Below are 22,150 nucleotides of genomic sequence, written 5' to 3'. Positions count from 1 at the left end.
TTGCCCAAAGCAATCTAATACTCAGTGTGATATCTATCAAAATTCCTATGGCATACTTCACAAAACTAGAATAATTCTAAAAATTTGTATGGAACCACAAAAGATCCCAAATAGCCAAAGCAATGTTGAGAAAGAAGAAAGCTGCATGCAGGAATCGTGCTCCCTGATTTCAAATTATATGAAAAACTACAGTAATAAAAACAGTATGGTATTAGTAAAAAACAGATACACAGATTAAAGGAACAGAGTGGAGAGCCCAGAAATAAACCCACACGTATAGGGATGATTAACCTGTGACAAAGGAGCCAAAAACATACGATGAAGAAAGAACAGTCTTTTAAATAAAAACGTTGGGAGGAGCACCTGCGTAGGTCAGTTGGTTAAGCATTTGACTCTCGATTTTAGCTCAGATCATGATCTCAGGGTCAGGAGATCCAGCCCTGTATTAGGCTCCATGCTGAGCGTGGAGCCTGCTTGAGATTCTGTCTCTCCCTCTCCCACTGCCCACTGCGTGCTTGTGCTCTCTCTTTAAAAAAAAATTTAAAAATAAAAAATAATAAATCATAAAATAAAAGCAAACAAGACAGGTGCACCTGCTGCTTCCCTCCCCCCTCCTGCCACAAAGTTGGGAAAACCGGAAAGCCATATTGAAAAGAAAGAAACTAGATCACTTTCATACACCATACACAAAAGCTAACTCAAAATGTACTAAAGAATTGAATGCAAGACCTGAAACCATAAAATTCCTAAAAGAAAACAGAGAGGGGTAAGCTCCTTGACATCAGTCTCAGTGATGTCTTTATAGATCTGACTCCAAAGACAAGGCAAACAAAAGTAAAAGTAAACAAATGGTATTGCATCAAACTAAAAGGTTGCATAGCAGAGGAAACCATTACTAAAAGGAAAAAGAAACCTGCTGAAAGGGAGAAGATATTTGCAAATTCTATATCCAATATGGGGTTAATTTCCAAAATATATATAAAAAATCCATACAACTCAACAACAACCAACCAACCTGATTAAAAAATGGGCAGAGGATCTTAATAGATATTTCTCCAAAGAAGACATACAAATTACCAACAGGCACTGGAAAAATACTGCACATCACTAATTATTAGGAAAATGCAAATCAAAACCACAGTGAGATATCCTACCACCTGTCAGAATGGTTATTATCAAAAAGACAAGAAATAACAAGTGTTGGAGAAGACGTGGAGAAAAGGGAACCCTGGTAGACTGTTGGTGGGATTTTAAATTGGTGTAGTCACTATGGAAAACAGTATGCAGATTCCACAAAAAATTAAATATAGAACTACCATATGCCCCAGCCATTCTACTTATCAGTATTTATCCAAAGAATACAAAAACACTAATCCAAAAAAATGAAATGTGCCCTTATGTTCATTGCAATAGCCAAGGTATGAAAACAAGTGCCCAGCAATAGATGAATGAAGATTTGGTCTACACACACACACACACACACACACACACACACACACAGGAATATATGCTAAGTGAAATAAGTTCAAGAAAGAAAGATACCACATGATTTCACTCATATGTGGAATCTAAAACAAAATAAAACCCAAACAAATTATAATTCACTCATAATTCATATCTTGGATACACACACACACACACACACACAGGCTATATCATATTATGATTAAAAATGAGAGCACCTCCGGAGGTCACCTTTGGAGGATGCTAAGAAACCAACTCATTATTCTCAAAACTAGTAAACAAAGGGAAAAAAATCAAGTATTTATTCTCCTTTTCTTTTATCTTAGTGTACCAAAACAGCTGATGTGGAATTCAGGAGGAATGACAATCAAATATCATCGTTTTGCAACCCCTAATGAAATCATGGATCTAGGTAATAAATATTAATGGCTGCTGAGATCATTAGGTGAAAGGTCAGTGGGAAACCTTACAATGGAGGGGATCAGGCTGACCATTTCAACATCCAATAATCGATCTTAACACCATAAAAAGAGATATGACAAATTATGGGCTATTACAGACGGAGTATTCATGTACCTCCCAAATTCATGTGTTGACGTCCTACCCCACAATGTGATTGTATGTGAAGACAGGGCCTCTGGGAATAATTAGAGTTAGATGACGTGATGATGGTCGGGCCCTTATGATGGGATGAGTGGTATCGTGAAAAGAGGAAGGGAGAGTGATCTTCTGGAAAGGCCACATGTGGACATAACAAGAAGGTGGCCACTTACAAGCCTCGAAGAGAGCTCTCAGCAGGAACCAAACTGGCTGGCCCTTTGACCTTAGCCTTCTTAGCCTCCAGAAACTGTGAGAAATAAATTTTTGTTTTTTAAGTCACCTAGTCTGTGGTATTTTGTTACGGCAGCCTGAGCTGATTAGGATATAAGCCTCATATATAGAATTTAAGAAAGAACAGAGGATCATAGGGGAAGGGAGGGAAAAATAAAACAAGATGGAATCAGAGAGGGAGACAAACCATACGAGACTCTCAGGCACAGGAAACAGATTGCTGCAGGGCAGGGGGGGATGGGGTACTGGGTGATGCAGGAGGGCATGTGATGTATGAGTGTGGGGTATTACACAAGACTGAAGAATCACTGAACTCTATGAAACTAATAATGCGCTACATGCTGACTAACTGAATTTAAGTTAAAAAAATCTAAGCAGATCCAAAATAGACACAAACCGAATCCTAACAAGGAAAAAAAAAAAAAAAGCCTACTGACGTGATGAAATAGGAAGTACATGGCACCATTTATGAAGCCATTTTCCTAAAAATATCAAATCTATGTCTGATCAAGTATCTAGATTTAATTACCAGTTAGTGGGAAATACAGAAGATGGGGAAATTTGCATTCTAACTAGATGTTCATAATGTCAAGGAATGACTGTTAGAGAAACTGCAGTGCAATGTTGGGAATGTCAAACGGTTTAGCTGCTTTGGGAAACCATTGGGCAGTTCCTCAAAATGTTAAACATAGAGCTAACATATGGCCTAGCAATTCCTAGGTATACACCCAAGAGAAATGAAAACACAAGTAGACACAAAAACTTGTACACAAATGCTAACAGCAGCATTATTCATAAAAGCTCAAAAGTAGAAGCAACCCAAATGTTATCAAACACAATGTGGTAGAGTCCTACAACAGAATGTTATTCAGCCATAAAAACGAATGAAGTATTAGTACATGCTACAACACAATTGAACCTTGAAAATGGCTCAGGTCATGATCCCAGGGTCCTGGGATTGAGCCCTGCATCGGGCTCTCTGCTCAGTGGGGAGCCCGCTTCCCCTGCCTCCCCCCGCCTGCCTCTCTCCCTACTTGTGATCTCTCTCTCTGTCAAATAAATAAATAAAATCTAAAAAAAAAAAAAAAAGACACAAAGGTCACATATATAGTTCCCTTTATATTAATGTCTAGAGTAGGCAAATCCAAAGAGGAAGAAAGTAGATTATAGTAAAGAATACATGCAACACAACAGTGTTGTAGTAGTGTGGTAGTGGTATAGGGGAGACAAATCAATGGAAAAGAATATAGAATCCAACACCAGACTTACACAAAAATGGTCATTTCATCTATGACAAATGCTGTATATAATTCAGTGTGGAAAAAATAGTCTTTTGATAAATGGTGCTGGATCAAACCAGATATCCATATGGGAAAAAAAGATTCCTGACGCCTACCTCACACCATACACAAAAGTTAATTCGGGATAGGCATAGGCCTAAATAAGAAAGCTAAAACAATCAAATCTCTAGAAGAAAACATATAGAATGGGCAATGATTTCTTAAATAGGACTAAAAATCACTAACCATTAGAGAAAAGATTTGTAAGTTGATTTATTTCCATCCAGACACCATTGAAGAATAAAAAGGCAAGCCACAGCTTGAGAAATTTTCACAATACACATATCTGATGAAAAGACTTGTATCTAGAAATTATAAAAAAGTCCTACAGTCAGTAAGAATGAGACGATACAACAAAAAATTAGAAAAAAAGATTTAAAGAGCACTCCAGAAAAGAGGATACCCAATATACCCAATATCCATATTGCTCAGTATCATCAGTTTTTAGAAAAAGGGATTAAAACCCTGAGATACCACTATACACCTATCAGAGTAGTTACAATGAAACAGATTGGTAACTGTCAGTAAAGAGAGCAACTAAATTCTTTCACACTGCTGATAGAGGGTAAATTGGTACAACTACTTTGAAAAAAATGTTTGGCAGTACCTAGTGTAGCTAAAATAGGTGTAGTTAATGACCTAGTAATTCTACTCCTGGATATATACCCAATAAGGCAGAGTGTTATGTCCATCAAAGGACATGAACCGATTTATGGCCACTTTGTTCATAATATGCCCAAACTGGAGACAATCCAAATGTCCATTAGCAGAATAATGGATAAATAAATTGTGGTACAGTCGTACAGTAGACTATGACACAGCCAAGAGTAAGAATGAACTATTGCTGGGCGCGTGTGTGGCTCAGTCTGTTAAGCATCTGCCTTTGGCTCAGGTCATGATTTCAGGGTCCTGGGATCGAGTCTTACATCAGGCTCCTTGCTCAGCAGGGAACCTGCTTCTCCCCCTGTCCCTCCCCCTGCTCATGCTCTGTACTCTCTATCACAAAAATAAATAAATAAAAATCTTTTTTAAAAAAAGGAACTATTGCTGCATGCAGTAATACAATGCATTAGCAGACTTAATGGTTGATTGGAAGAAACTGGGCACAAAATAGTACAAAATATGTATGAGGCCATTTATATGAAATACATAGACAGATATGACCAGTCTATAAGGACAGAGGTCAGAATTGTGGTTCCCCCTGGTTGGGGGCACTGATTGGGAGGCAACATGAGAGAGCATTCTGGAAACTGGGAATGCTCCATATCTTGATCTCAACAGGGGTCACACCAGTGTACTCATACGAAAAAAATGAGCTCTACATTTAGGATCTGAGCACTTTACTGCATGCAAGTTACACCTACAAGAAAATCCAAAGGTTCTTATCTTTTATAGACAGATTTTGTGTCTATAAATAAATGACTTGGTTTAAAATAACACAGCAAAAAAGGTGGGCGTATGAATAACATAAGAATGGTCACATGTCAATCGCTGCTGAAGTCAGATGATGGGTACCTGGGAACTGGTCACAATCTTTGGTCTACTTCTGCATGTCTAATTTTGCACATTGGCGTTCTCAAAGGTTCACATTACAGAGTTTACTTACAGTTTCAATTGCCATTTCTATGGCCGCATTATCTTCTGAGCTCGGACATTTCAGGAAATGTTTAAGTGCCTGAAATGAGAATTGCATAGCAATTGAAAATGTGCAGCCTGCTTTCACCCTGGGGAAAAACAAAGCTTTCACACACTCAAAGTAATGATAGTTCCTGAAAGTGCCCTCCTCTCAGCCAGAGGCGTGTGTTGTCTGGGTCTTAAAATACACTCTTGAAAGGCTGAGTGCCATCTCAGTGATGGAAGGATCCAGTGAACCTTCTACAGAATTTCGTTCAGACTTCCAGTGAGAGGAGAATGAAAAAGAAGCCCTTTTTCATTGTGAAGAAATAATTATTTTCATTCATTTGTTCGTCTGACAGGTATCTACTGCCCATGTGTTACTACATACGTGAGACTGTGCTGGCTGCTGGGGAGAATCCCAGGAAGGACAGATCTGTGTAATGTCATGATGTAAGGAACCAATTATTTTAAGGTGTAATGGGCTAATTTCACAACACTACACCACCACATCTATGAAGAATATTAAGGTTATAAAAACTTAAATGACAAAGGGGCAGTATGACTGGTTGTTTTCATAGGTGCTCCGAGGAAGAAAAGTTGATCTACATGGGGATGGTCCCAAAGGTGCCACCCAGGAAAAAGGACTTGAAGAGGAATGGGTCCATGGTAGGTGGGGAAGAGGAGAATCTAGAAGAGAAAAGGACTGGGAAAAGGCTAGCAGGAATATAGGTTCTTTCCAATGGAAACAGCTGGATGCCAGCAGCTGGTTGGGAAGTTCTGGCTCATTGGTCAATTTGTGGGACTTCTCTTGAGTGTCAGTTAAGGAGTCTGGATATTATTTATCTAAGTGGCCAGAAACTCTAAGTTGGTGGCCAGAAGGCTGAGTTCACACACAGTGGTTTTTTTTTGGTGAGTGAGGTATTATACAAATATCTGGGTCCCTATTTTAAAATTGGGAGACTGAGACTTCTGTTTCTCATGAATAACCCTCTGATCGGGCACTAGTAGGACCACTTCCTGAAAGGCAACAATGTTCTGGTAGCAGAAGCTATTTCTGTCAAACCAAACAGGTGCCACCCAGTAGTCCCCAACCTGTCACACAATGAAAGCACAACATTGCTTAGTTCTGTCCTTGCTAGAACCCCTGCCGTGGTGCTCTTTTGCAATGCAAGTATGCACCATTTGGGGAACAAAATGTAGGGTGAGTTATAGGGACAGAAACTAAAAACAGGGAAAATAGAAATAATATTTTAATAATCAAATAATAAGTGGGGTGATCCAGGTCTGAATTAAGTCAATGGTAGGTAGAATGAAAAGGGACAGATGTCAGAGATACTACAAAGGAAGAATGTGACTGGCGGTGGGAGAGAGAGGATTTAAAGTTAACTCAGACTTCAGATCTGGGTGTCTGGGAGCATAATATATTTTAAAATATTTCTGGGGCACCTGGCTGGCTCAGTTGGTGGAACATGTGACTCTTGATCTCAGGCTCATGAGTATGAACCCCACATTGGGCATAGAGATAACTTAAAAAAAAAAAATTCCCCTAAGCATTCCCATGGAGTTCAATGTGTATTTTCTTGGGAAATACTAACTCGTGAATACTGGCCACACAGCAAGAAGAATTTTCCAGCTTGAAAATGTCTTTTTTCTCCTTCAAAATATAAGGCAATGCTTTGATAGTCTTCGTTCGAAGTATCTTCAGAACCTATGACAGAAGTTCATTGAGTAAAATATCTGAGCAAAAGGTGTTTACCTTTTATTGTTAACTTAAAAATAAGATCTATAATCAGATGATTAAAAAAATTTAACTGTGAATATCAGTGCTGCTATGAGTGTTTTCCTCACAAAACCCCTTCACCGTCATTATACAAAATATCAACTCTGTTCCATCTTCTTTTCACTCAAACAGGAATCAGGACAGGAAATGAGGAGGCTTTGTGAGAATCTAGGTTGTGGTTTGACATTACCCTTTGTGACTTTTATCCATCTTTCAGAGCCTTATCTCCTCTCCTGAAACAACAGGAACAACTAGGACTATAATCGCCATCGCGATGGGCTTAGAGTTTCAGAACAATCATAGGCCAACTTTAATACAAATGTATTAAATAAGGAGGTAATAATATTCAAGTAGCCCATAGATGCCACTTAAAGATACTGTTTTTCTTTATATGTTAAGCAAAGAGGGAGAAGGACCTAAAATCAATGCTTACATTTACACAGAGGAGCCGGAGGTCCATTAATGTACCAAATAGAACCACAGCCCTGGGCCTCCAGCCCAAGGTACAGAGGAAGTTTATGGGAGAAGAGGGTAAAGAAAGGTGGAGAAAAGTAACTGTGTGTGTGTGTGCGTGTGCGCGTGCGCGTGCATGCAAAAAAATGCTCATGAAATGAAAAAAACCTCAAATGCATTAGTGCTGTGGTGATCTGCAGTGTTGAGACCGAAATGTCATCTGTCAAGCTAAACATTAATGAGTCTAACGTTGCAAAAGCAACGTTAGAAATACAGACAAAAGTCTGTATTTCCTTTATCTTTAGCTGTTTATTTTCTCCAATTATCTGAATGGCTTTGTAACATATCAGAAGATGCTTTTACCTATTTGTTCCCTTAAAGACTGAAAGAAAGATTTTTTCATAAGTCCTATCATCAATTCTTATGGTCATTTTGTGAATTAAAAAAAAATAATAATAACACAAGGTTGCCTGGACGGCTCAGTCCGTTGAGTGTTGGGTCTTGATTTTAGCTCAGGTCTTGATCTCAGTGTTGTGAGTTCAAACCTCACATTGGGTTCCACACTGTGCATGGAGCCCACTTAAAAAAATAAATAAAAATAAGTAAATAAATTAAAAAACCCAAAATAACACAGAAGGACAAATACTTTGATTCCACTTATATGACATACTATGAATCGTTAAATTTATAGACACAGAAAGTACAATAGTGGCTGTCAGGGGCTGGAGGAGAGGGCAACGGGGAGATACTGTTCACTGAGTACAGGGTTTTAGTTCAGGATGGTGGAAAAGTTCTGGAAATGGGTGGTGGTGATGGTTATACAATGCGAATGTACTTAATATGACTGAACTGTACATGTAAAAATGGCTAAAATGGTAAATTTATGTTATGTGTACTTTTCCATAATAAAAACAAAACAAAACAGCACCACAAATAACATTATATATGAATCTCGAAATTATTTCAGTGGTTTCTAAGAATAATTTCAAACAAGGGAAGAAAACCTATTAGGCAGGTGTTCTCAGAATAGAAAAATTCTCTTTTGGATTTTCTTCTGGAAAATCATATCTTGCTTATATCACTCTTCATCCAAGTATAATCATATAATCTGAATTTATAAGTCAATTTAAAACATTTATGAAAATATTTCTTAAAAAATTCTTTTGTGTTTTCAATTACCTTCATTTTGGAACCTTGTTTTAACACTGGTTGACAAACGGCAGAATTTGGGAAATCGGACCTCTTTTAAAGGTCCCCCCAAAACCTGAATTTTTGAAAATGGTCTTATTATTCCATCTCACTTTGAGACAGTAGGAATCCTGAAATCCGACAAGTACCACACAGATATGCGTATGTCTATGTGTAACTGGTGTGAGGGGCATGCTGATCTGAAACTTGGATCGTAAGAGTCGAGGATTCCTGTGATACAAATCTTTAAGAGAAATGAGGGCAAACAGTGGTATTTACCAATAATGTCTGCATAGATTTCCATTTTGTTGTGCTGCTGAGCCAGTGTGAAAGCTTCATTATTACATTTGGACATAACAAGAAACTGGATGGCAGACCCGTAGTCACCCAACTGTAGGAAAAACCTAAAACAAAGTTACTTTCATCAGCTTGACTCATTTCAAGTAAGTGTGTCATTGACAAAATAAAATCTTTCTGCAACTATGAGAAGCCACTGAAAAAAATCAGGCACACCACAGCTCTACACTATAGGCTTGTGTTAGAAAAGCATTACTCTCACACACTGACTGCAACAGACACAATTTGAACTTAAATACTCAGACCTAACAAAAAATTTTGTTTTAAAATTTTAAAAATTTTGTACAAAATTTATTTGATGAGGGGAAGTGCAGACTTTCTTCTAAGGCTAGTTTTTGGAACTCCAAAGAACATGCATTCTGTTACCTGGCTACCATTTTGGCTCCATCCAGAGACTGGGTCTCTCTGACAATACTGACAGCCTTCTCAGGATTGTTGAGGTGATCCAGATAGATGCGGATGACACTGTTCCACTGTTTCGCATTCTCATAAGCCACAACAGCTTCTTTGTATCTGTAAGAATCACTTAGTTCAGAAGAGCTTTCTTAACACTGTTGCATTGGGGAGAAATGCCAATAAATGGGACAATTTTTTAATGATGGTGATTTCTTTTTTTCAAATTTTTATTTATTTATTTGGGAGAGAGAGATAGAGACAGCGAGAGAGGGAACACAAGCAGGGGGAGTGAGAGAGGAAGAAGCAGGCTCCCTACTGAGTGAAGAGCCTGATGTGGGATTTGATCCCAGGACTCTCGGATCATGACCTGAGCCAAAGGCAGATGCTTAACCACCTGAGCCACCCAGGCGCCCATTTGATGGTGGTTTCTTATTTTTCTTGAATTACTTCTTCATCGGAAAGAATATAAGGACTCGTGTCACTAAAATGTGTTCTTTATACAGGTTTAATAAAATAACAGTAAAATATTCATATTGAATGCATTTTCTCACCTGAACCATGTAATCTTTTACACTTCACTTTTTTTTTTGGAGTGGGAAGATTAAAATAGTGATATAAGCTTATTTTAGAAAACAGAAAATACAGACTATTTCACATTTATAGGTACAGCAAAAAGTGATCTATAAAATCTTTGCATGTCGGGGCGCCTGGGTGGCTCAGTGGGTTAAAGCCTCTGCCTTCGGCTCAGGTCACGATCCCAGGGTCCTGGGATGGAGCCCTGCATCGGGCTCTCTGCTCAGCAGGGAGCCTGCTTCCTCCTCTCTCTTTGCCTGCCTCTCTGCCTACTTGTGATCTCTGTCTGTCAAATAAATAAATAAAAAAAATTAAAAAAAAAAAATCTTTGCGTGTCAACCTCTAGATGGAGCTCGAGACTTCTCTTCATTCCCCACCAGCTCTCCATCCAGCTCTTTCCATTCTAGTAAGACATTTAATGAGGTAGAGCTTTTTCATGTTTATACAAAATACAATTTCATAGTTGTGTTTCCTCCTCTGGGAATCCTTCACTTTGAGTTTCTTATAGCACGTTGCTGGGAATCTTTGTATGTTTAGGATATTAACTATCCATCACTGTATCTTGACGCTGTTTTGTGGCTCTCCCTGAGCAATCGTGGGTGGGGAGTTTGTATTTCTTCACTGTTCTTATCCTCTGCATCCATGTTATCCTTCGTAATAAAATGATGATCACTTTGTTTTCATGCCACATTATATCAAAAATATCAACTTTAATATTAAACTCTCAAATACAAAGAGACAGTAGCCTATATTTGAATATACAAGGGATCAACTGAGGTATATAAGTTATGGGAGAGACTGAACATTCTAGCATTCAGGCCAGATGAAGGCAAAAGATGTTTCCTCCCTCCACTCTGCCTTTTGCAGAGGTTACAAAGGTCGATGGTTAATTTATCAAACTTACACAGTGCTTTAAATCTGTATGAATCTGAGAATCTGTACAAACCTTCCATCGGCTTCTTTCGCTTTGGCATACTGCAAGTGAATCTTTGGGGAAGAAACACGAGGCAGAAGTTCACCAACTTTGGCCCTAGAAGGCAGGTTTTGGAGAATAATGTCAGCACTGTGTTCAAACCTGAGGTAGCGTCCTACAATCAAATGTTAGTTTTAAGGATTCAAAATAGTTATCACAATCTTTAAAGAAATCTTGGTTCCTATAGGTAGAAGCGGACGTAACTGCTTTTCCTTCTGACCTCACACCCCTGCCCTCCCTCTCTGTGGGAAATCAAGGCAGTGGTTGAGCTCTTCGGGGACAACAGAGCTTTTTCCCCTAGTAATTTGTCTGATCAGAGATCTCCCCACACCAGACTGATAGGACATACTGTTCTTTGGAAAGTGAACTATGAACATGAGCTCACAGAAGAAGAAGAAGAAGGAGATAAAGAGAAGAGGGAACAGGATGTCCAGGAGGGAGGAACCGCAAGGAAACAAGAGGGGACACCACCAGGACCCATTCATTTCCACACCTGCTTGGAACAAGTCTTAGCCAATTCTTACCAATTCTTACAGCGGATGTAAACCGAGGCTGCTTTGTCATAATAGAGACCCTTTTCATACAGTTGGGCTGCTTCTGAAAATTGCTAAATTAATAGGAGATTAGTAAAACACTGAATTTATTACATGAAAGTACCCATGAATATTTATGCAGAGACAAGCACACCTTCATATTCTCCAATATGGCGCCACAGTCTCTTTTAAGGACCCTGCTGGGATGCTTCAGCGCCTGGTTAACCCCTCGGCGTATGTCTCCCATTCTTATGGACATCTGGGCCACCCCAGCCAGACACACTTCATCGTGTTCCTGAAATCACAAGGCAAATAACTTACAAATCAGACCCTAAGTTAAACTGATTTATTTCAGCCAAACAATTAATTTAAATCTAAAACAAGCCCAAACACTACTTTCATTAACCCTTCCAGCCAAATCTCAAGGTTATAAAATAACACCGAGTCCTTTTTTTAAAATTTTTTTTTAAATCACCTGTTACAAAGCTATACTTTTTTCTTTAGAAGTCCAGATTTTTACAAATATCTAGCAATTTCACTCATATGTGGAAGTTAAGAAAGAAAACCGATGGCCATAGAGGAAGGGAAGGAAGAATATGATAACAGCAGAGAGGGAGGGAAGCCTTAAGAGACTCTTAGCTACAAAGAACAAACTGAGGGTTGCAGGGGGGAGGTGGGTGGGAAGACGGGGTAACTGGGTCATGGGCATGAAGGAGGGCACTTGATGGGACGAATACCAGGTGTTAAATGCAACTGATGATTTACTAAATTCTTCCCCTGAAACTAATAATACACTGTATGTTAACTAACTTGAATTTAAATAAAACCTAAAAAAAAAAAAAAGAAGAAGCCTAGATCGTTGATGCTTAAGAAAAAATTTTTACTACCCAATGTCATAATGCCTTGTATATCTTTGTATGTCTTCTTGGTATAAAATTTTATGTAAGAAGTAATATATCTGATACACAACATAAATGCCATGAGCAAAATTAAGGAAAAAAAACCATTTATGGAATTGAAGATTTCTCCATTAGACATGATTAAACATTAAAAACTTTATATAAAATTGCTTAATTCATTAAAGATAACTACAGAAATTTTCAGGTAATTAATGTATACTAGTGAACTATAATGTCAGATTGCATTTTATGTGCAGCACCAGGTCTAGAACACTCTGTGGTGATGGAAATGTTCTGTATCTGCCTGGTAGGTTCTGTATCCTACATGGTAGCTAACAGTCACGAGCGGCTCTTGAGTAGCTGAAATATGGCCAGTGTGACAGAGGAACTGAATTTTAAATTTTATTTAGTTTTCACGAGTTTAAATAGCCATGTGTGGCTAGCAGTTACTGTATTTGATAACATGGATTTAAAAAAAAAACACCTAAAATATATGTAGCCAAAGAAAATATCAAAAACCCAAGTTACATGGGCAAAGGATATGATCAGGCAATTCATAAAAAAAACATGTAATTCACCAAGAAATAAAACATGCTCAGCTCCACTAATAATCAAGTACACATAAAATACCTTTTTTTGGCTTATGAAATTAGTAGAGGAGATAACACGGTAACATTAGATGTTGTTGGAAATGGGGAAGGTGGGATCGACACCTCCAGACAGACAGGCCTGTAACTGTATAAGTCGCTATAAATTCTTTTGGAGAGCAACCTGACATTGTGAGAAATTAAAAGCATACATTCTATGACCTAGAAATCCCACCTATAAGAATATATCCTTCAGAAATACTATCTTAGGTAGTTAGAGATACAAGTATATTAGGTAGAACATTCATTGCAGTATTTTCATAGTAAGAAAAAAAAAAGCAAAAACAATTATAATTCAATAAGGGAATAGATGAAAAAACTGTGTCACATCTAAACAACAGGACATGAGGGGAGCCTAGATGGCTCAGTGGGTTAAAGGCTCTGCTTTCTGCTCAGGTCACCATCCCACGTCCTGGGATCGAGCCCCGCATTGGGCTCTCTGCTCAGCAGGGAGTCTGCTTCCTCCTCTCTCTGCCTGTCTCTCTGCCTACTTGTGATCTCTGTCTGTCAAACAAATAAATAAAATCTTTAAATAAATAAATAAATAAATAAATAAACAACAGGACATGAGAAACTCTTAAAAGATTAAAATCGATTTGTGTGTATTGACTTGAAAGACCATGAAGAAAACTGAATGCTGCTTTTCATAGAACGAATTTCAGTTCATCTTTGCTAAATGAATGGAAATGAATGATTTCGTATTTAGTAAAAACCCATATTTCATACATATCTGCATGCTTACAAGAGATTCTTGTGTGGAAATATATAAAACTGTGACCAGTGGTTACCACTGAGTCATGTGATAGAGGGGAGAATGAAAAGGTGACTTCTCATGTCACACTGTCGCAGTTTTTAAATTGACCGTAATGAAATTGTATGACTTCTGTAATAAAAATTCTAGATAAAAGACAGGAGATAAGATTTTCACTTTTTACAAGACATCACGTAAAAACATCAAATAAAATTTTCACTCTTAACAAGACATCATGTAAAAACATCAAATAAGATTTTCACTCTTTATAAGACATGACGTAAAAACATCAACTTTTATTGCAAAATTTGGCTTCTTGAGCTAAAATTCTAGGGGGAGAATGGGCTGGAATAGTGGGTAAAGTCCATGCTTTCCAGGATCATCATAAAAGATCCAGCGTGACAGATGAAGGGGCAGAACGGACTTTATGGCCTGGGGGTTAACTTCTCAGTGGTTAGTGAAAGGTTTTAAGAGAGTGAAAGGAAAAGCTTCGTGAAAATCACAGTCAGCCTATACGTGGGAAGGCATAAAAATTTTAACTCCCAGCATTAACAAGAAGCTCACAGTTAATATACAAAGGAAAATATATCTTTTTCAGACTGATAAAAATATTTTCACCTTTAGTTTTTAAGTGTTTTTAAATGATGTAACTATATCCTTTGCAAGGTTGTTAATAAACTGAAAAACAGCTCACCTACCAGATACTGAATAAGTAAGAAGCAATTCAGACAATGCCTTTTAAAATGAAACTAACAAACCTGAAGATAATTACACATATCTTGATTCAAGGTTACCTTCTGATCACCAGTTATTCCTTTCTCATAATGAGCCAAAGCATTTACATAATCACCCCTGAAAGAAAAATCAGAGTGAATTTCAATACATAAATATGTATCATATTTACAAAGACAAGATTTAAAAGATAATCTTTGTCACTGGGTTGCTTGAGCTCACAAAAAAGATGTGATACACAACATACAAGCTTTTTTTTTTTCAAGTGCAGTTCATTTTAAAAATGATTATAGGGGCGCCTGGGGGTGGCTCAGTCAGTTGAGCATCTGACTCTTGATTTTGGCTCAGGTCATGGTCTCTTGGGTCATGAGACTGAGCTCCATGCTGACCAGGGAAACTGCTCAAGATTCTCTCTCCCACCTCCCTGGACTCCCTACCCCCACTGACTTGCGTGTATATGCACATGCACTGTCTCTCTCAAAAAATAATAAAGCTGGATTATGTGAGACTGTAAGGTACTTACTTTGTAGTATGTCAGGCATTTTGGGGGGCTATGTTAAATGTGATGGGCCACTTCTGGGGGGAATCCTTTGTGTTTAAAAAATTATTTTTTAAAATTCAAGTATAATTAACACACAGTGTTGTTAGTTTCAGGTGTACAATGATTGAACGAATGCGCCTCAGGGCTCATCATGGTAAGTGTACTGTTCATCCCTCCACCTGCTTCACCCCCAACCCATCTCCCCTCTGGCAACCACCAGTTTGTTCTCTATTTTTAGGAGTATGGGTTTTTGGTCTTTTTTCTTCATTTATTTTGTTTCTTAAATTCCACATATGAGTAAAATCACACACTATTTGTTTTTCTCTGACTTAATTTCACTTAGCGTTTTACCCGGTAGATCCACCGGTGTTATTACAAATAGCAAGACTGCACTCTTTTTTACGGCCAAGCAAACACCGCATTGTGTGTATACACCACACCCTCTGACCCGCTCATCTGCCGGTGGACACTCAGGTTGCTTCCCCATGTAGGCTCTTGTAAATAACACTGCAGTAAATGTAGGATTGCATTCAACAATACGTCTTTTTGAATGAGAGTTTTGGGGTTTTTCTGGAGTAAATACCCAGTAGTGTGATTACTGGATCATATGATAACTCTGTTTTTAATTTTCTGAGGAACCTCCATGCTGTTTTCCACAGTGGCTGCTCCAGTTTGCATTCCCACCAACAGTGCACGAGGGTTCCTTTTTCTCACATCCTCACCAATACCTGTTTCTTGTGTTTTTGATTTTAGCCATTCTGACAGGTGTGAGATGTTATCTGATTGTGGTTTTGATTTGCATTTCCCTGATGCTGAGTGCTTTTCCACAGATCTCTTGGCCGTCCATATGTCTTCCTTGGATAAATGTTTGTTCGTATCTTCTGAATGGCCACTTTTGATGATCTCTTTTTAGGCACTAAATGATAATCATGTGACCATGAAAATGAATGTATTTTCTAAGGCCCAATATTTGTAAGAAGAACATGTATTGAAGGGATCAGGGTAGACACGAAGGAACACACTTAGGATTACAGTATTGAGGGCCCTGGTTCTTACTGAGATAAAAAGTATTATACATAATATAAATAATAATAATACTCCCATAACTAATGCTAACACAAGTATGCATAGCCACAAGACCTATTTATTACCTTGCTTTGACTATCTGGGACAGAATGAATCCTGTGATTTGTGGCTGAGGCCCAACTGGAGATCCATCTTCCTCTGAAAATGGCACTAAGCTCCAAGCAAGCTCCATCTTTTATCAGCTGAGGCAAGTTATCCAACCTCCCTAAGCCTCACTCGGTTTCCTCACCCGCTAACCTACTTAGTTACTATGATTACAAAGGAAATGCTTGATCACTGGGGACTGGGTGTGTGTCTAGATCAGAGTCCAAATAGAAGTTAAACTTTGGGGAATTGGTGGCAAGAAAGCGCTAGAAATTTTAAGAAATATCAACAACAAAGCACTGGCTTTCAACTGGCCTCAGCTCACCAGATTATAATAAGACAAGAGTTTGAGAGTTTGCTACAAAAGCTTCGATTTCCCCCCAAAAGGAGAAAATAAATGTCTTCTCCATGGTCCAAGGGTTTACTAGGGTGTCTGTGTTCTGGGAGGATATGGTGGGTCATCTCCCAGTGAAATGACCCTTTTCCCTTCAGCACAGAGGTTTTGTGCTCTAAGACCCTGTCACTGTCAGGATGGAGATGGAATGCCAAGGCACTGGGAAGCCGTGGCCTTTAGGTTATGCACTAAGACTGCAATTTGTCTTTTTTTTTTTTTTAAGATTTCTATTTATTTATTTATTTGAGAGAGAGAGAGAGAGGGATCATAAGTAGGCAGAGAGGCAGGCAGAGAAAGGCGGGAAACAGGCTCCCTGCTGAGCAGAGAGCTCACTGCAGGGCTTGATGCCAGGACCCTGAGATCATGACCTAAGCCTCGAAGGCAGAGGCTTAACCCACTGAGCCACCCAATTTGTCCTTTTTAATATATGAAGTTACTTTTTCTTTTTTTAAATAGATTTTATTTTAAAATAATCTATACCCAACATGGGACTTGAACTCACAACCCTGAGATCAAGAGTCACAGGCACTACCAACTGAGCCAGCCAGGCGCCCTTCCAGAGTTCCTTTTTAAGGGCCAAATACGTGACAAACTTAAATTGAGGTTGGCTACACAAGAAATGAAGTCTCTAAAAAGTTTTTATTTGCAAGATATAAAATTTCAAATAAGGGAGGACGGTTAGACATGAAAGACCACTTTTTGAAAGCATGATTTCTCCAGCTATAGTTTGCGTGTCCGTATTCTCAGTGAATCCAAAGTCGGCTGAAAATAAAGTGGAACTATATAAAAATATTTAAAAAAAACCATTAGAACCATTTTTCCTTTATTCAAAGACCAATGCTTTTCCACACCATCACAGCAATGAAATAAAAATCTAATTCTGTAATTAAGACTACCAACAATTAAGGCTGTCGAGCAACAAAGAGCATCAGAAAACTCTAATGCTCTTGGAACTGACTGTTTCCCAAGGTAGGAGAGATCTGTGAAGCCAACTCATGTAGCACAAAGGATTATTACTCAAGCGTTGAATGACCACCTGTGAAAAGCTTCTGGCTTGACTTTCAACCCAACCTTTATACAGATGCAATTCAACTTAGAGAGAGAAAAACTATAATTTTAAGCAAACAGAAGATGTACACCAAATTCTGTGGTTTTTTTCACTATGACTTGAAATTACACTAGAGAGCTGCAAAGTGTTCAAAGAGGTCAAGATCATGAACACAGGCTGTGAAAAGCAGTCCGCCCCCCGATACTATGCATAACTGTTGCTGGCCAAGTGTGATTCCAAACAGTAGCTAGATTCTTGGTGTAGGAAAGGCTTACACCCAGGCTTCAATTTTGATGCTGAAAATGACAGTGGATAAAGGCCTGGACAAGCCTTTGCTAGTGAGAAAAGACAATTTTTTTGGAAGTACAGATAATACAGATTTTTATCCCTAACAAGAAATTATTCAGTCAATAGAGGGCAGTTTGGAATTGGGGATATTCAGCAGTTAGTGACTGACCAAAAAACATAAAGAGAAGGACTTACGTGAATTCAAGCTGAATAGCATATTCTTTTGATATAAACGGTATCTGGTCCGGGGCTAAGCGCTTTGCCAGTTGTAGCGCACTGTCCCAGTGCTGTAAATCCCTTCTCATCTATCGGGAAGACAGAGACCTTAGTTTCAAATGAACAAATTACTTTGCATTGTCACCATACAGTGCCAGTTTTACCAGAAGTGATTAGAAGAGCTTTTTGTTTAAAAAGTGGAACTTGAGGGGCGCCTGGGTGGCTCTGTTGGCTGGGTGACTGCCTTCAGCTCAGGTCATGATCCCGGAGTCCTGGGATCGAATCCCGCATCAGGCTCCCAGCTCCACGGGGAGCCTGCTTCTCCCTCTGACCTTCTCGCTCATGTTCTCTCTCATGGTCTCTTTCTCTCTCTCTCTCTCAAATAAATAAATAAAATCTTAAAAAAAAAAAAAGTGGAGGGACGCCTGGGTGGCACAGTTGGTTAAGCAGCTGCCTTCGGCTCAGGTCATGATCCCAGCGTCCTGGGATCGAGTCCCACATCGGGCTCCTTGCTCAGCACGGAGCCTGCTTCTGCCTCTGCCTGCCATTCTGTCTGCCTGTGCTTGCTCTCCCTCTCTCTCTCTGATAAATAAATAAAATCTTTAAAAAAAAAAAAAAAGTGGAACTTGACCCTGGCAAGGATAACATAGTACTCAAACATACATTCTCTTTGGGAGTGATAGAGCTCCCACAGGGGTAAAACAGGTTCTTGGAGAGCAAAACCATCTTAGTATTTTTTTCTTTTTTAAAGATTTTATTTATTTGACAGATAGAGATCACAAGGAGGCAGAGAGGCAGGCAGGGGTGGGGAGGGGAGCAGGCTCCCTGCTGAGCAGAGAGCCTGATGAGGGGCTCGATCCTAGGACTCTGGGATCATGACCTGAGCTGAAGGCAAAGGCTTAACCCCCTGAGCCACCCAGGCGCCCAAAACCATCTTACTATTACAACGGTTTGTGGTCCTCCAAAACTCAACCCCCCCCAACAAAATATTATTCTTTTGGATTTAATTTTTACCCATATGAAAAAATTAAATTGAATTAAAATCAATTCCATCAATTAAGGTTAATTTTTCTTATTAGAGGGAGAGAATTAAAAAAAATGAGAAATACTTAACTATAGGAATTGATGTTATTTCCTGAGAAAATCTGAAACTACGTGACTAATAGCAAACATAAAGATAAAATGTGAACATGTGTTTCTTCCGGGCTCCTGTGGTCTTTTATCTGCATCTGGGACATAATTCCAAACATAAACTAATTCTTAAAGAATCTTTTGGAGTTCATTCCTCACTTTAGTCACACTTTGTAAAGAATTAATAATAGCTAACATTTTTCCAAGTGCTATTCTTTGCCAGGTACTATTCGAGGATATTAGCTTGTTCAATTTTCCTAACTGGGCCTTTTGCAAGGAACTTTTCTTGTACCCATTTTAGAGATCCAGAAACGGAGGCAAAGAGAGGCCAGTTTTATAAACAAAGTTTGATATACAGAGCTAAGCGGCAGGGCTGTGCCTCTGACCTCTTTACCTGGCTAACTCCTCAGCTTTCACACTGAGGGTAAAAGAATGACAGGTACAAGCACCCCTCTTCACCCCTCCCCACCCATCACCTCAAATCCTTTACAAATCTGGTAGCAAACAGCAAGTGCTCACAGCTAAATGCAGAGGAATTAAGGTGACATTTTCCCTTTCATATCACAACCATATTCCTACTTCAATGTGTACCAGCCCAAGTTCTGAAAATTTCTCAGGGTGTTGTCAATTGTTGCAAATAATATAAAATCATTTAAATTTTTTGTTAGAACAAAATTAATTCAGTTCATTTAAATTTAAAGGTGTTTTTTAAAAAAATTTATTTGATAGAGGGGCGCCTGGGTGGCTCAGTGGGTTAAAGCCTCTGCCTGCAGCTCAGGTCATGATCCCAGGGTCCTGGGATAGAGCCCCGCATCGGGCTCTCTGCTCGGCAGGGAGCCTGCTTCCCTTCCTCCCTCTCTGCCTGCCTCTCTGCCTACTTGTGATCTCTGTCTGTCAAATAAATAAAAAAATCTTAAAAAAAAATTTATTTGATAGAGAGAGATCACAAGTAGGCAGAGAGGCAGGCAGAGAGCCTGATGCAGGGCTCGATCCTAGGACTCTGAGATCATGACCTGAGCCAAGGCAGAGGCTTAACCCACTGAGCCACCCAGGCACCCCAGTTCACTTAAAATTTAAAAATGGAAATTTGCTGTCAAGTAATTTGAAAAAAATGAAGTTGTAAAACCAATAGCAAGTATTTTTTAAAACACCTCCTCTGTAATTGAGCAAGTGCTGATTTGAGGTAGGATAACGTTAATGACAATAGCTATCACTTTGCGTCTTAACTATTTTTTAAAAGATTTTATTTATTTATTTGTCAGAGAGAGAGAGAGAGAGAGAGAGAGAGAGACAGCTTGAGCCAGTAGGGTGGGGGCAGAGGAAGAAGCAGGGTCGCCACTGAATAAGAAGCCTCATGTGGGACTCGATCCCAGGACCCTGGGATCATGACCCAAGCTGAAGGCAGACACTTAACTGACTGAGCCACCCAGGCATCCCAGGGTCTTTACTATTGATCACGCAGTGCCCCAAAGGATTTAGCCTCATTTTAAAATCTTTATAACAATCCTATAGACCAGATATTTTCCCCCCTACTTTAAAAAAATGGGACCCGGAGATAGAAAGATTAAATAACTTGTCTAGGTTGATACAGAGCTGGGATCTGAACCCCTAAAGTCCCTGTTCTTAACTGCTATTCTATATAGCCACTTGGCCCTTGCACTGATCTGGGTTCTTCCCTCTGTTCTAGTCCTTCCCCTGCAATGCTTAGCTCTGGGAAAGTAAGCTCCTTGGTAAACCTCTCAGTGCACAACAGAATCTCATACGCCAAGTAAAAGATACATGCACCTCAGTGTCCCCATTTGGCAATAGAGACAATAACTCTCTCCTGGGATTGCTGTGAAGGTTAACTGAGTTAAAAATATATCAAGTGCTTAGGAAAGTGCCCGTCACATGTGGGCTCTCGATAAACGGTACCAGTGCATTTTTGTAAATGTATGGTGCATGCATTTTTGTAAATTACATAATCTGTTCCCTTCGGACACAACTGAGACTTGAAATTATTTGGTAACATTACAATTACATGCCTTTTGTGGTTCCACAGAACACAGAATGAAAGTATTTTTTTAATTAATGAATACTCAGGGGTCTTAAAGCTGAAAAGTCTAAATTTCAGGAGGGGGAAGGCATAAGGCTTCCGATGCTGAACAATTCTAACTACGTTCTTCCCAGCTTTATCCGCTGCCATACCTCCAGCGCAGCAATAGGACAGCTGGACGCAAGGTACAGGTCCTGAGCCAGGTTGAAATCACTAGTAAACATGGCAAGATGTCCCGCCAGAAGATTATAGTCTTCTATTCCCTACAAATAAAAGCAGTTTTAATGAGAAGAAATAGAAGTGTTTCATTTTTTTTTTTAAGCCTTTGCTTAGTAGGAAGTGGTTAAGGTTCTACGAATTAACTTGCTGATGAGTTAGGTAAGACTAACTGCGGAAACTTAACATGACTGAATACATGCCATTTAAATCCGAATGCAGTGAGTCTCAGGAGATGCTGCTTACCTTTATCTGTTCCAAGGACATCACCATGCCCACGTTTCTGATGGTCCGATAGACACGGATGGCAAACTCCACTTCCATGTGATGGAGACAGGCTCTGGCCAGCTCATTCCAGGCAGCGTGATCATTCAGAAGCTTGCACATTTCCCAAGCATCAGAAAACCTAGCATTTCAATATATTGGATTCATCAGGGAGCTCTATTTGCCCCCTGGTTGGCAATTTTCAGGTTATACGTATTATCATGTTGGGTCTTAAATTTTGCAAAAACACTTCTTCATCTGTCATCCTCATTTCCAAGTTACGAAAAACTATATAAACTTTTCTTCCTTTATT

The 22,150-nt window shown here is 39.1% G+C and overlaps 1 protein-coding gene across 3 annotated transcripts in view; it reads right to left on the bottom strand.

Moving 5' to 3' along the window:
- The window catches only part of WDR19 (WD repeat domain 19), a 99,691-nt gene that overhangs the window by 25,457 nt on the left and 52,084 nt on the right, over positions 1 to 22,150 (bottom strand). For all 3 annotated transcript variants that reach the window (XM_032334108.1, XM_032334110.1, XM_032334109.1), the window contains 11 exons: positions 21,820 to 21,979; positions 21,510 to 21,620; positions 18,171 to 18,280; positions 14,597 to 14,654; positions 11,660 to 11,800; positions 11,497 to 11,579; positions 10,946 to 11,029; positions 9,397 to 9,543; positions 8,953 to 9,077; positions 6,848 to 6,960; positions 5,242 to 5,310 (listed from right to left, as the gene is read on the bottom strand). In XM_032334108.1, coding sequence (XP_032189999.1) covers positions 5,242 to 5,310; positions 6,848 to 6,960; positions 8,953 to 9,077; positions 9,397 to 9,543; positions 10,946 to 11,029; positions 11,497 to 11,579; positions 11,660 to 11,800; positions 14,597 to 14,654; positions 18,171 to 18,280; positions 21,510 to 21,620; positions 21,820 to 21,979 — 1,201 coding nt within the window. The remainder of the gene's footprint in view (positions 1 to 5,241; positions 5,311 to 6,847; positions 6,961 to 8,952; positions 9,078 to 9,396; positions 9,544 to 10,945; positions 11,030 to 11,496; positions 11,580 to 11,659; positions 11,801 to 14,596; positions 14,655 to 18,170; positions 18,281 to 21,509; positions 21,621 to 21,819; positions 21,980 to 22,150) is intronic.

This window comes from Mustela erminea, chromosome 2 (genome assembly GCF_009829155.1).
Source record: "Mustela erminea isolate mMusErm1 chromosome 2, mMusErm1.Pri, whole genome shotgun sequence".
Lineage (NCBI taxonomy): Eukaryota > Metazoa > Chordata > Mammalia > Carnivora > Mustelidae > Mustela > Mustela erminea.
This window is presented reverse-complemented; position numbering and strand designations above follow the sequence as displayed.